The 12,356-nt window shown below is 35.3% G+C and overlaps 3 protein-coding genes across 9 annotated transcripts; 1 reads left to right on the top strand and 2 right to left on the bottom strand.

The window, feature by feature from the left end:
* Positions 1-444: 444 nt before the first annotated feature.
* LOC105225203 (CTD nuclear envelope phosphatase 1 homolog) lies at positions 445-4,368 on the bottom strand. Of its 6 annotated transcripts, none has more exons than XM_011203566.4 (6): positions 4,227-4,368; positions 2,822-2,982; positions 2,409-2,666; positions 2,161-2,343; positions 1,897-2,091; positions 445-1,788 (listed from the first exon to the last, which is right to left on the bottom strand). In XM_011203566.4, exons 2-5 carry the CDS (start codon positions 2,918-2,920, stop codon positions 1,900-1,902), a joined length of 732 nt encoding a protein of 243 aa, XP_011201868.1. In that variant the 5' UTR covers positions 2,921-2,982; positions 4,227-4,368; the 3' UTR covers positions 445-1,788; positions 1,897-1,899. The 6 variants fall into 6 exon arrangements, with proteins under 6 accessions (XP_011201868.1, XP_011201866.1, XP_011201865.1 ...); XM_011203564.4 differs by lacking the exon at positions 4,227-4,368 and adding an exon at positions 3,894-4,168; XM_011203563.4 differs by lacking the exon at positions 4,227-4,368 and adding an exon at positions 3,994-4,168.
* A 150-nt stretch (positions 4,369-4,518) lies between these two features.
* Positions 4,519-8,441, top strand: LOC105225202 (basic salivary proline-rich protein 2). 2 transcript variants are annotated; one of them, XM_019989870.3, is made up of 3 exons: positions 4,519-5,547; positions 5,663-6,017; positions 6,084-8,441. In XM_019989870.3, the coding sequence occupies exons 1-3, from the start codon at positions 5,038-5,040 to the stop codon at positions 7,496-7,498; spliced, it is 2,280 nt and encodes a 759-aa protein (XP_019845429.2). In that variant the 5' UTR covers positions 4,519-5,037; the 3' UTR covers positions 7,499-8,441. The 2 variants fall into 2 exon arrangements, with proteins under 2 accessions (XP_019845429.2, XP_011201864.2); XM_011203562.4 differs by having other exon boundaries at positions 5,639-6,017.
* A 99-nt stretch (positions 8,442-8,540) lies between these two features.
* Positions 8,541-10,578, bottom strand: LOC105225201 (GPI transamidase component PIG-T). Its single transcript, XM_011203561.4, has 2 exons — positions 10,294-10,578; positions 8,541-10,232 (listed from the first exon to the last, which is right to left on the bottom strand). Exons 1-2 carry the CDS (start codon positions 10,466-10,468, stop codon positions 8,614-8,616), a joined length of 1,794 nt encoding a protein of 597 aa, XP_011201863.1. The 5' UTR covers positions 10,469-10,578; the 3' UTR covers positions 8,541-8,613.
* Positions 10,579-12,356: the final 1,778 nt, after the last annotated feature.

Here is a 12,356-nt window from a genome sequence, read left to right as displayed (position 1 = left end):
TATTGCATATGTACATGCTTTTTCCCAAAGGAACTCCGATATCGAACGATCAAATATTTTATTATATTCCAAAGCAAACGGTACAATCTTCGTTCGTAGCTGATTACTATAGCATATAGCTGTCACACAAAGTAACCGATCAAAATCCAAACCTTGTATGGAATATTTTGTATTTGTCGAAGTTAACGTTTCTTTCTTTTATTTAAGGCAGAGATATTAATGACGTTTTATTTAATAAAAACAATTTTTATTTTCCTTTGAAAGTAAAAAAACACAAGCAATTCGTTTATTTTCATTTTATTTTAAATTTTGTGAAAATTTCATTTTATTTTTATTTATTTGAGTGACTCTAATAAACCAATATTAAGATTTGAGCATGATACAATCGGTAAACTGTCTACGTGGAGACAATTGATTTTCAAGCAATTGAAAAAATATAACCAATGCCTTTTACGAGTTAGCACATCCTCACTCCAATCATTTATTATAAATTTAAGCAGATTATAAAAAAAATAATAATACAAAATTATACTTTTCTAAAAATACATAGGTTTTATGGTTGAATAACTACAACTACATATAATCATATACATTCATATGTATTAGCCTCAACCTATGTTTAAAAGGTTTAAATTAATATAAATATGAAAAATCGAACAAGGAGCCGAAATTTTATTGGCATAAATTTATGTATTTTTTACCGTGGCAAGTTAACTTTTTCGCACAAAAGGTGAGCAGCAATTATTAATCAACAATATCCAGATTTTCGCCATTTCACAAAAGAAAAAATGGTAAAAATACTTTTAATTTACATACAATTCAAAATATAAACAAATACGCTTTTGCTTAAATAAATATAACATTCCATAGCTGGTAGACTATCCTTGATAGATGATCGCTTCAATATTCTGTTCTATATATACTTCAAACTTACTACAAACTTACAAGCTACTCTTTACTTTTTTGTGGACACAGAGTTAATTCTAAATGATAACTGAGTCAGTTTGTTCTTATTAATAGATTTTTTTTTAATTGTCAGACATTGTTGATGTTAATTTTATTTTGTTAAATGAAAACATAATATCAAGAGGAAGAAACAAATTTCAAACCTTTTCTCATGCTTAAGTGTGTCTGAATGTGTGTGTTATACATAAGTAAGCACTTATTGTACTTGTACATGGCCGTTGTTGTTGTTGTTACATCCTTTTGATATTTAATTTTTCTTAATTGAATAACATATTCAGTAATTAAAATAGGTTCGGTTGCGCTGTCTTTAAATGCTACAAATTATACATTATAATTTTCAATGCTCATCTATAATACACAAAGCAAACAATTCATTTCAATAAGTTTTCCATATATCATTTATGAAATAACACTTGGTTAGTACTTAAACTATTTCATTTATGTTTTTGTTTCCAATAAATAATTTTTTTTTTTAGTCAAAACACATATTTATTACAATACACATAAAATTAAATAATCCTCTAGCAAATTATATATGTATTTTATTTATTAAATATATATCCAGCGAATTTATCAAATGGTAAACAGTTTTCCTAATTTCGCTTAAAATGCGAATATAGAAAGTCAGGCTGGGGTGGAAGATATCAAGGAGAGAAAAAGATTGAGAATATGTTTTAGGTCTTTATGTATGTTGTTTATGTATGTGTGTCAAAACTAGTGTTGGTGTATTGAATTGGATTCTTTTCATTAATAATGCTTAATATATAAAACAAACTAAAAACTCGTTTAAGCGTCACAGCACCAAATTTTTAATCTGTAAAACTGAAAATAAACACAATAATTATTATTATATTTTATACTTAAATGAATGCTATAGGTTTATTCTTATAATTGTCAAATTGCGAAATAAAATTTATGTTATGCACACACCTGCTACCATAAACGATGCAAATGTAAATTTCTTGACAAAACTGAACGCACGTCTTTTGTAAACCGCAAAGCGTCCAGCATTGGAAGAAGTGATAGCAGCGCAACATCCATTGGATCGGAGAACCAACTCCTTATAGGTATCGCGTTATTAGGAAAGCAACGATATGCGCCAGGTGAATTGTCAATTATAAATATCTATTTTGGGTATATTTGAGATTTAATTAATACATTTACGGCACATCATAATAAATTTTGTTCAATTACTCTATTCAAATCACTGCAGATAGCAGATAAATCTTTGGTGTAAGAGCTGAAATCAGGTGTGCAATGCTGACGATAATAACGCCGACGCAAAATATTACGTCCGTTGTCCAGTTTATCAGCAACTGCAGCGCCATAAATCTCCATACTGGCTGTAAATATAACTAGGTCATACCATTGTGAAACCTAAAAGCGTAATCATATTTATCAAATGTAAGCAATGTGCAATTTTTAGTTATATTCCTTCTTACCACATCCAAAAAATAGTCTACATGAGGCCGTTTATGAACGAAAAAGCGAACTGGATGATGGTCAATAATTACTTTTACCGTGAAGTCATGAGGTGTACCAGGCTTCACGGTATTTCGTGACATCGCACTGTGGTGTGAATGTATAAGCGTTTCATCCAGATCTAACACAAGTGTTTTCCGTTGCACTATACTAAGGCGATGTCTGGACACCGGTGATAATGGGAAGAGTTCATATTTAACTGGTTGATATTGAACAATCTGAAATAATTAAAAAATGATAAAGTGAATTTGAGTAAAGAAATATTACTTTAACTATAAAGGAAATTTAACAATTGTAATATAATTAACATAGTTACACTATGGATAAAAAACAATTTTATTCGCCTATAAATACGAAGGTTCTTAGCACTTACCGAGCGAACTTGTCTGTTGAACATAAAACAGATGCATGTCCACACTCTTGACAGTAGTACTGATAAAGCGCTGAAGTTCATTTGTACGAAAGAAAACATTGGTAAGCGACGTCGATAGCGTCTTACCAATTTTTATACAATCTCAGGAAGTTAAGAAGCAGCTGCAAAGGTCAGAACAGAAGTTAAGTATTCAACATTATTTTTATTAAACTAATTTGAAATTATTGCTTTTATGAAAAATTTAAGAGCTGGTATTTCCAATATAAGATTGGAGAAAAGCGCGGCAACGATCCAACGAGACAGGCAACAACAAAATCAATAAACGAATACACAGATAGTAATTATATTATCATCCAGTAGTTTAGGTTTTGTGAAAATAAAACAATTTCCATCTTCGATCGGTGAAATAAGTAGCTTAATGCTTCAAAATAAATCACAAAATATAATTTTATTTACACATTAGCGATGTTTGTATGATTTGAACAAATTTTCGCTTTGTTTTTTCCAATTCTCTTTTGCACATTTCCATAAATGTAGGTATATAAACGCGAAATAGTTCCGAACCATGAACAACCAACTACTATGGTACAAACACAGATTAATTTTTAAACCCAGTGTTGAAATAAAAAAATTACTTTTAAAAATATATGATTATTAAAACTGCTATTATGTTGTGTATCGGAAAGAAGTAAATAAATTTGGCTAATTCTCGGTATCTTTAACGAACGTCATAATTATATAAATGACAGTAAAAGAAAAAAGTATTGAAAGAAAATGCGCCCTTGGCCTTTGGCCAAAAAAATTACTGTTCATCTACAACGGAAGAATACCAGCCATATTTATGGTTGGTCTTCGTTTGATGTATGTTTATCCTATTGGACTATTACGAACCCCAAAACAATTTACCTAATCAGAATTTCTAAAAAGGTTTCGAAACAGTTTGTTTTATACATTTTCTAGTAAACTTAAGTTCTTAAAGGTCGTTACATATTTGGCAACTCTAAGTTATTCGCACATTTTCCGTCTATTTGCTCACAATTAACAACAATTCGGTTCATATTTTCGCTCTTACATATTATCTATTTTCTCTCCGTCTTGTGGTAGTTTCTATTTTTCTATTATACTTTGTTATCCACTCCGTTTTTTTTTCGATTTTATCGCAGTGTTTTTACCTATATATCCAATTATAACACCAACTTTCCGCCTATTTACTTAGATTTGTTAAGTGTTTGCTATCATTTAGAAATATTAGTCCTTTGCACATAAATTTTAATCAAACCCGATTGAATTTCTCATCTACCGCTTCAACTCCGACTATCTTCACAAACACTGTTGAATAAATATCTGCGAATTTTTCATCCGCAATTGTTGCCATATCAATTATATGTAAATTACTTTTCCTTACATTACGAACTGACATGGGACGATAGTGTCATTCCTCTGAACATCTTTTTATAAAATAAAAAACTTGAAAGAAATTAAGAAATCGGCTTTAAATTAAGCAGCATATCATAAGTAAAAGCAGTAAAAATAATTTACAATAATTTACGTCTAGCAACTATCATTTGCAAAATTTTTCCGGCGAAAATAGCAAAATTGTGAAGTTGGCCTCGCTTCTTGAATTGTTGCTTATTCGCGTATCTTTGGAAGATATAAAAATTTTTTAATAAGATTTCCATTTGTATTATTTCGATTGTTTAATTAACATATCAAAAATAATCACACGCAAACTATAAAGTACAACACAAATATATTATTTATTTAAAGCCGAAATATTATATTTTCTCATAAAAAGTTAAGTGGCCAAGGTTTCATAAATAGGCAATAAAATGCATCTCTAGGCATGTCGGCGAATTAACAGCGCAGTCAACATCAACCGAATTTGTAGTTATCCCTAGCGTCATTTGTTCGCGAAAAATGTGGAATTTAGTTTTTTAATTGTAAATTAAGTTTTGCCAAAGTTATGTAAATTTTTTTTTATATTTTGCCCGCTACATAATATATTTATCCTTAGACATATATGAACTAATATAAAGAGTGTTAAGTGATAAAATATAAACTCCGACATTTAGAGAGTGAAAAAATTGGATAAGTTTTAAGGCCACTTAGAAAGGCAACCCATTTATTTTTTCTTCCCCCGTTAAATAATAACCGCTAAAATTGTGGAAAAACAGGAGAAAACTCCAAAGCGGAAGAAGAAGGCTGCAGCCAGTAAAATGTCTGCAGTTTATTCGCCGCAACAACCGCAGCAGTCTGCGCCCCCAGGTGCTGTACTGCAACCGCCTCAGCCACCAACGCCGACGTCGATGCAGCAACAACAACAGCAGCAGCAACCACCGGGTGTTGGCGCCGGCGTGGGCGGAGTGGGGATGGGCGGTCCAACAGGAGTGCCAATGGGCTCCGGCGGTCCAATCCAACGAGGTCCTTCCATGGTTGGCAGTGGTGGCGGACCCGTCGGTCCTCCATCTTCAGTTGGAAGTGGTGCTATGATGGGCGGTGTTGCTCCTCCGCCATCATCCCAACGCGGTGGTATGCCACCATCACCCAGTCCAGCTCAAATACAAAAAATACTTGACGATAATTGTGGTCTTATTCAAACAATTCAAGACTTTCAAACGATGGGCAAAGCCCAGGAGTGCATGACATATCATATGGCACTACACAGAAATCTCGTTTATTTAGCACAACTAGCTGATCCAACAATGAACATTGCTCAGATATTGCCGGTGAGTCGTAATAGTCAATAAGCAATAAGGGTTGTGTTCAGCTTTTTAAATATCTACGTATATGCATTTCCGTGCTTATCAATTTGTTTAGCATCCACATGTTCTTCAACAACAGGCAGCCCAACAACAAGGTCCACATGGTATGATGGGGGCTCCACAGCCTCCACAACAAGGTGGACCACCGACTGGAGCAAACCAACCACAAATTGCCGGTATGCCACCAATGTCACATTCGGATGGAAATGTGCAACCTCCATCGGGGGCTCAAATGTCGTATGGAGGTCAACCTCCACAGTCGCATCCAGGAATGACGCCAAACTCTCAATCTCAACAAGGTCCTCCCCAGCAAGCTATTCATTCTCAACAAGCTGGCCAACAACAACCCCAACAACAAGGCGGTGCTTATCGTGTTGGTACTACACCTCAATCAGCCAATCAACAACCACCAACTGTGTCAAATGCAGGGTCCAGTAAGTGTAAAGTCTCTGATAAATGCAAACATTCTTTTAAAACTATTAATTCATTTATCTGATTAGATCAACAGCGCCCAAGTGTTCAGTCAGGACAGCAGCCGGGTCAAGGGCCACAACAACAAGCCCCCAATTCCCAACAAGGTCCACCTCCTCAACCCCAATATCGTGGCAATTATCAACAACAACACAGTCATTACCCTGGCTATCCACCACAAAGCCAACCATCGTACCAACCTCAAACCGGTTATCCATATGGTCCGCCCACTCAAGGGTACGGACCACCTCCTCCAAATTCACAGGGAGGCTATCACCATGCAGGTATGCCACCGACATCATCAGCTGGTGGCGGCCCACCAGGTCAGCATGGGTATGCTAATGCCAGTGGTCAGCAAGGGCCTCCGGGTGCTTATGCTCCACCTCCGCCGAATCAGCAAGTTGCACCGGGCCAGCAACCGCCTCCTTCACAAATGTATGGTCCGCCTACAACTGGACAAGGACCACCACCACCGCCAAATCAATATGGACCACCGCAAGGTGGCAACAACGCCCCTCCACCAATGGCTTACGGTGGTTACGGTGGTCCACCACCAAGTGGTTATGGTCAAGCGTCGAATGCATTGCCCACCGGTTATGGTCCACCTCCTCAAAATCCAACACAATCGCCCTACCCTCCACAATCACCATACCAGCAAGGTGGAGCGCCTGGTGGCTATCCGGGTCAGTCACCGCAACAGCAACAAACATCACAGGGTACTAGCGGTGGCTATAGTTCCTCGCCCAGTCCAGGCCAAACACCGCCACCACCATCAAATCAACAAACACCAAACTCGGCTAACCCAAATGGACCAAATGCTCCACCAGCAAGTGTGCAATCCACTTCACCCTCTACTTCTTCTGGCAATATTGGTGTCAATAGCGGTCCACCGAACCAGCAGACACAATCACCTCAGCAGCAACAACAGCAGCAGCAACAACAACAGCAATATGGAAACCAACAGCCGCCAGTTTCCAGTGGACCACCACAGCCACATGGATCTACTCCACAACAACAGCCTGTATATTCGTCAGCAGGGGCGCCCGCTGGTGGTCCATCACCTTACGGTGCGCCATCACAACAGCAGCAGCCACAACAGCCGCCGGGACCGAATGGACCGCCTCAGGTGCCACCAAACACAACGGCACCACCAAATGGTACGCCCCAAATGCCTAATCAGCAGTACCAACCGCCACCAGCAGGTCAACCGTACGGTGCGCCACCACCACAGGCCTACGGTCCGCCACCACCCAGTGGTGGCTATCCAGGACATGGCTACCATCAACCGCAGGGCGGCTACGGTGGCATGCCACAAGGACAATATCCACCTTCACAAGGATATCAAGGTTATAGACCCACTGGTGGTCAAATGCCGCCACCAGGCGCCCCTCAAGGACCGCCAACAAATGCATATTCATACTACAGTAATCAACCTCCACAATAAGTGTTTGCACCACAAAAAGGTTGAGCCAGCAACGCGCGTGGCAACTGGTTAATACTTTCTTAAAAATTGATATATATATTATATATATACATGTGTTATATATATCATATGTATGTATATCCCTAGATAAATAAGACAAAATATTGGTATTAATTCCGCTCCGTAATAAAGGGGAGAAAAAAAAAAACAATCGGCTAAACTTAACGGAATCTTAGAAGTCTAAAAAATTTTTTAATAGTTAAATTGGCTCTGGTGAACAAACATTAAACGCGGTAAAATTATTTCCAACACACTAAACTCCAGGATCTTCTACGTCTGGACTAAAAGTTTTCATATATTTATTAAAATGCGGGAAAATTCAAATGACAATGACGCTACATACTTCTGAGATGTTAATTCATAACATTTGCATAACAGTATACCATACATTCAGTTAGTGGACGACTGTAAAAATTATCGAACTTCATTACTGCGTAAGCCGACGGAGATGTAATTGATTTGTATGATTTAAAAGAAAATTAAAGATCCGCTAGTTTTTCTTTAATTTCGTTACTGAAAAAAGTTTACGGAAACTATACAAAATTTACTTAAAATTGTTAAAATAAAAAATAAGTATAAAGATGTTACAAAAAACGTAGGTCAAAATAAACAATATACATATGTAATATTTAATACTATGTTATCCTAAACAATACAATGTACGCATTCCCCTTTTAAATAATATTGATTACGGAAAATATATTGAACGGAATGCAAATTGCAACATAAAATTATTGCGACGAATTCAAATATGTAACTTTAGACTTAATCAATAATATAATACAGTAGTTTACGTTTGATTGAGAAGCCGTCAGGCGAAATAATTTTTTATTCACATATGATATCGCTACTATCCTAATAAATATGTCTATGTGTATTCGTCACATTTATACAAAATAGAATACCGAGAGTAATTTCATTTGTTGATGGCGAGTGAAGGTAAATATTGAAATGGATTATGAAAAATTTGCTGAATTAACAAAAAGTCAAACAGGTAACAGCGTTAATTTGTATAAATTATCTTTTTATTACTAAAAAAAATTATAAATCAGTGTTTTTTTAATTTGCTAAAGTTCTTATTGTTTGACGTCAGCAATGGAATGTCCAAATACCGTCTCAGCGTGAGCTTCTGCTTTATTAGTGTTGGTATCGGTTTTGTTTTGTTTCCGGCGAAACAATTTCTGCATCACTTTACCTTTTAGTGATTGCGGTTGCGCGTCTTTTTGTTCCACAACTATCCGTTTGGTAGCTACGCTGTGTATGGGTCCAAAGGCCAAAGCTACGACTGTACAAGCGAGACAAATGACATTGTACGGCATGCTAAAGTCAGGAGTTGGCAACGATAATATAAGCGATTCTGTACGGATTTCTAGGAAATATGATGAGCGTGACGCATTGAATGAATCAGCGAAGAGGTGTTTATCAACTGGTATCGCCGTGTAATTGCGTCCCATTGGTAACTGTGTTGTGATTATAGCAGATCCCAAGTAATGACCATGATTTGCATCGGGTGGGTATTCGAGCCATTTCAAGAAAATATAATCAAAATCGAATGAAATTTGTACTGTACTCAAAGCGGGTATTTCGAAGAGTAATTCTAAATGATAGGGACGTAATCTTTGTACGCCTGGTATGTAGTGCATGACTCGTGGTTTTATAGTGTATTCTGCACCGTTCTCCGGTTGTACAATTAACTTCAGTGTATGCATATAGGATGGCACAAACCATGGTATATTTTCTTGTAACACAATTGGTAAAGCAGCATAATGTTTATTTGTGATTTGTGTGAGAATTTGACCTCTTTCCTGACCATGTCCCAATATGTAACGGTGCGCATATAAAGGTGGTGTTGGTGTAATTTGTACATTTGCTTTCGTTTTCTTATTTATCCAAGCGATATTGAAGAATTTGTCTTCATCTAATCGTTGAATGTCATATACACCTAACGTGGTTGTGCTGCCACCGCGCCTTGATGTAACATTATACATGGGTGTTGGCGTTAAATCATATGGTTGATCATCCAAATTAACGTAAATTTTACTACTTTTCGCCAATGCACAATGACCGTTTAGTCCCTGACCAAAGAGACGACGGAGCGAAAAATCTCCATTTGTACCCAACAACTTAGGGTCATATACCATATTTGCTGTTTCGGTGAATTCCAAAATGCAATTTTTGTTGTAAGATTCACATATTGTACGCATTTTCATGCCTAAAGAGTGATAATTAGTATTATGTACGTGGCCGGAGTTGAGTAAGGAAGCGAATCCTTGTTTACTATTACAGGGCAACAACTTTTTCCACGGTGTTAAATTCTCTGTGCAAACGATTTCCCGTGGCAAACTTGCATACCGCACAAATTGTGGAATATTCGCCTTGCTACCAGTGACAAACTGTGGCCGAAAACTATATTTCGGTTCAACACTATTTGTTTTGTCAATGAAATTCAAGGAGGCACACAGAATTCCGGAGAATGTACTAGCTAGCTTTACCCACTGATCATCAACATCAGTCGAAGTTAAATTTTCTCCTGCAAACCATGCCCTTACTTCTGCGCCTGGCGCATTGTCCATTACTGGATAGCCGTAAGTTTCATATCGCCAAAGTCCCTGAGTTAATCCGATATGTAATTCCTTAACATCGTACAGTAGTAATGTTTCGGCAATGGGACGAGGTATAAGCTGTGTGTTGTGTACTGAAAATATTGAAAATATAATACACATTTTATGCACTTAATAAAATGTATTTATTCGTACAATTCTCTCTATCGCCATAATGCCAACGGGTGGTAAACTGAAAAAATGTATTGACTAGCCCATTTGCCATAGGGCGTACATATAGCTCCTCATTAAATTCACTGGATTCTTTTACCGCTGCGATAGGTGATGCATATAATAAAATAAGGAATATAATACTGATTCCGAACTCCATCTTAAAAAATTGTTAATTTATCAATTCACAACAATAAACATTGCACAAATTTCGACAATTTATAACAATACTGCTACCGGCTGATCAATAAGCTCAAGTCAAATCAAGGTTCGAGCATTTGCTAACAGAGTTTACTAGTTCTTTAAAAATAAAGTATATATAAAAATTTTGCAAAATAATTTATTTACTTAAAAAAGAAAAGTAAATAGCAAAAGTATATACAATGGTAAAATAAAGTTTGTAGAGTTCTATAAAGTTTATTTTGAAGATAGTAGACGGTTTAAAATGTAATTTTATGAATTAAAATACAAAATCATTGTTTAAAAAAATTTGGTAATTATTTGATATCTAAACAAATGCATGCTAATACCAATCAGTTTATTTTTTAACATAATTTTGTCAAACCTGTTGTTGTGTATGAAATTAAATGCAACCCTGTATGTGCAAATGGTGGTATTGGAAACAATTAAAAATGTAGCAAAAAATATGCTCTTCTTCTTCGATGAGAGGCGAATGCATGTCTTTCATAGATGTATTTGTCATTAAGGCGATTCAAATAAATGTTTATAAATAGCGTATGTGTCACAATACATATCCGCTTAATTTACAGCGGGCAACTCTATTTGACTTAATTAAGATTCTACGAACGAAAATGCGGAACTTCCCTTTTACTTAGAGTGCAAAGTATCCTTAGAAATTTAGCTTAAAAACAGAAACAAATTTCATTTTTTAATAAATTTTTGTGTTTTATTTTAAATATTTTTAATTTTAATAATTTTTTATTTTAATAATCTTTTTTTTGTTTTAAACAAATTTTTTTCGTTTATTTTAAATAATTTTTATTTTTTTAATAATAATAAATAAATGTTTACTTTGTTTTGTAAACTTTAATTTTTTTTAATTGAAACTTATTTTTTTATTAAATTTTTTTTAATTCTTTTGTTTACAAATTTTATTTTTTTTTTTTATTAATTTTTACTTATACTGTATTAATTTTTTTCCAACGAATTTTTTTTTTAATTTTTATTTTTTCCTTAATTTTTATTTATTAATTGTACATAATTTTTTCATACATAAGAATATTTATGCCATGGGACCAAGAATGCATATGTATCGTTTCCTTTTTGACTTTAAAGGCGGCGTCAGAATGAGTACTTGCGCGTCAATGACGACTGAAGTGGCTTATGTATCGTAGAGGTATGCCACAACGAATCCGTGCAACATTCATGCAAACATATTTAAACCAGCTGCTTTTATTACCGCCAAAGATTTCGCCACATACATATGTAACTACAAAATGTTTCCTTGTCCAAGTGGTTTTGGTATTCCAATAAATTTTGTCATACAGACAAAAACGCTTTTGGAATGTCACGATTAACATACATATGTACATACATACATACATATAATCCATTTTTTAGGGTATCCAAAAAGTTGAGTGTTGGTCTACCGGATACTTCTCCGGTACGCATTATCGCTCTCCATATAAATGAACACACATTCAACACAGCTGTCAGTTGCAAACTTTTGCATTACGGAATCAATGCACCCGAGACCTTTATTCACAAATCTGATACGACGAATAGCGATGAATGTTATAAAAACATTGGATATAAAGATCACATTTTCATCTCGAATACACATGTATGTATGTATATCAGATTATGAAGTCACAAATAAGGCAAGGGCTTTTTTTAAATTGACAGTATATAATTGCGTCCAAGTGACGAGGATTAAGGGCAGTAGCAGAAGCGGAGAATCAAAAAGTGCTGAATTGTTGATACATATATTCAAAAGACAATTTTTTGAGCTTCTCAATCAAAGGAAAAGAGATCAGGAAGATTCTCTGTGAACGATGTCAAGCAGAAGTTAGATAGTAAACAGCGAC

This window comes from Bactrocera dorsalis, chromosome 4, assembly GCF_023373825.1.
Source record: "Bactrocera dorsalis isolate Fly_Bdor chromosome 4, ASM2337382v1, whole genome shotgun sequence".
NCBI lineage: Eukaryota > Metazoa > Arthropoda > Insecta > Diptera > Tephritidae > Bactrocera > Bactrocera dorsalis.
This window is presented reverse-complemented; position numbering and strand designations above follow the sequence as displayed.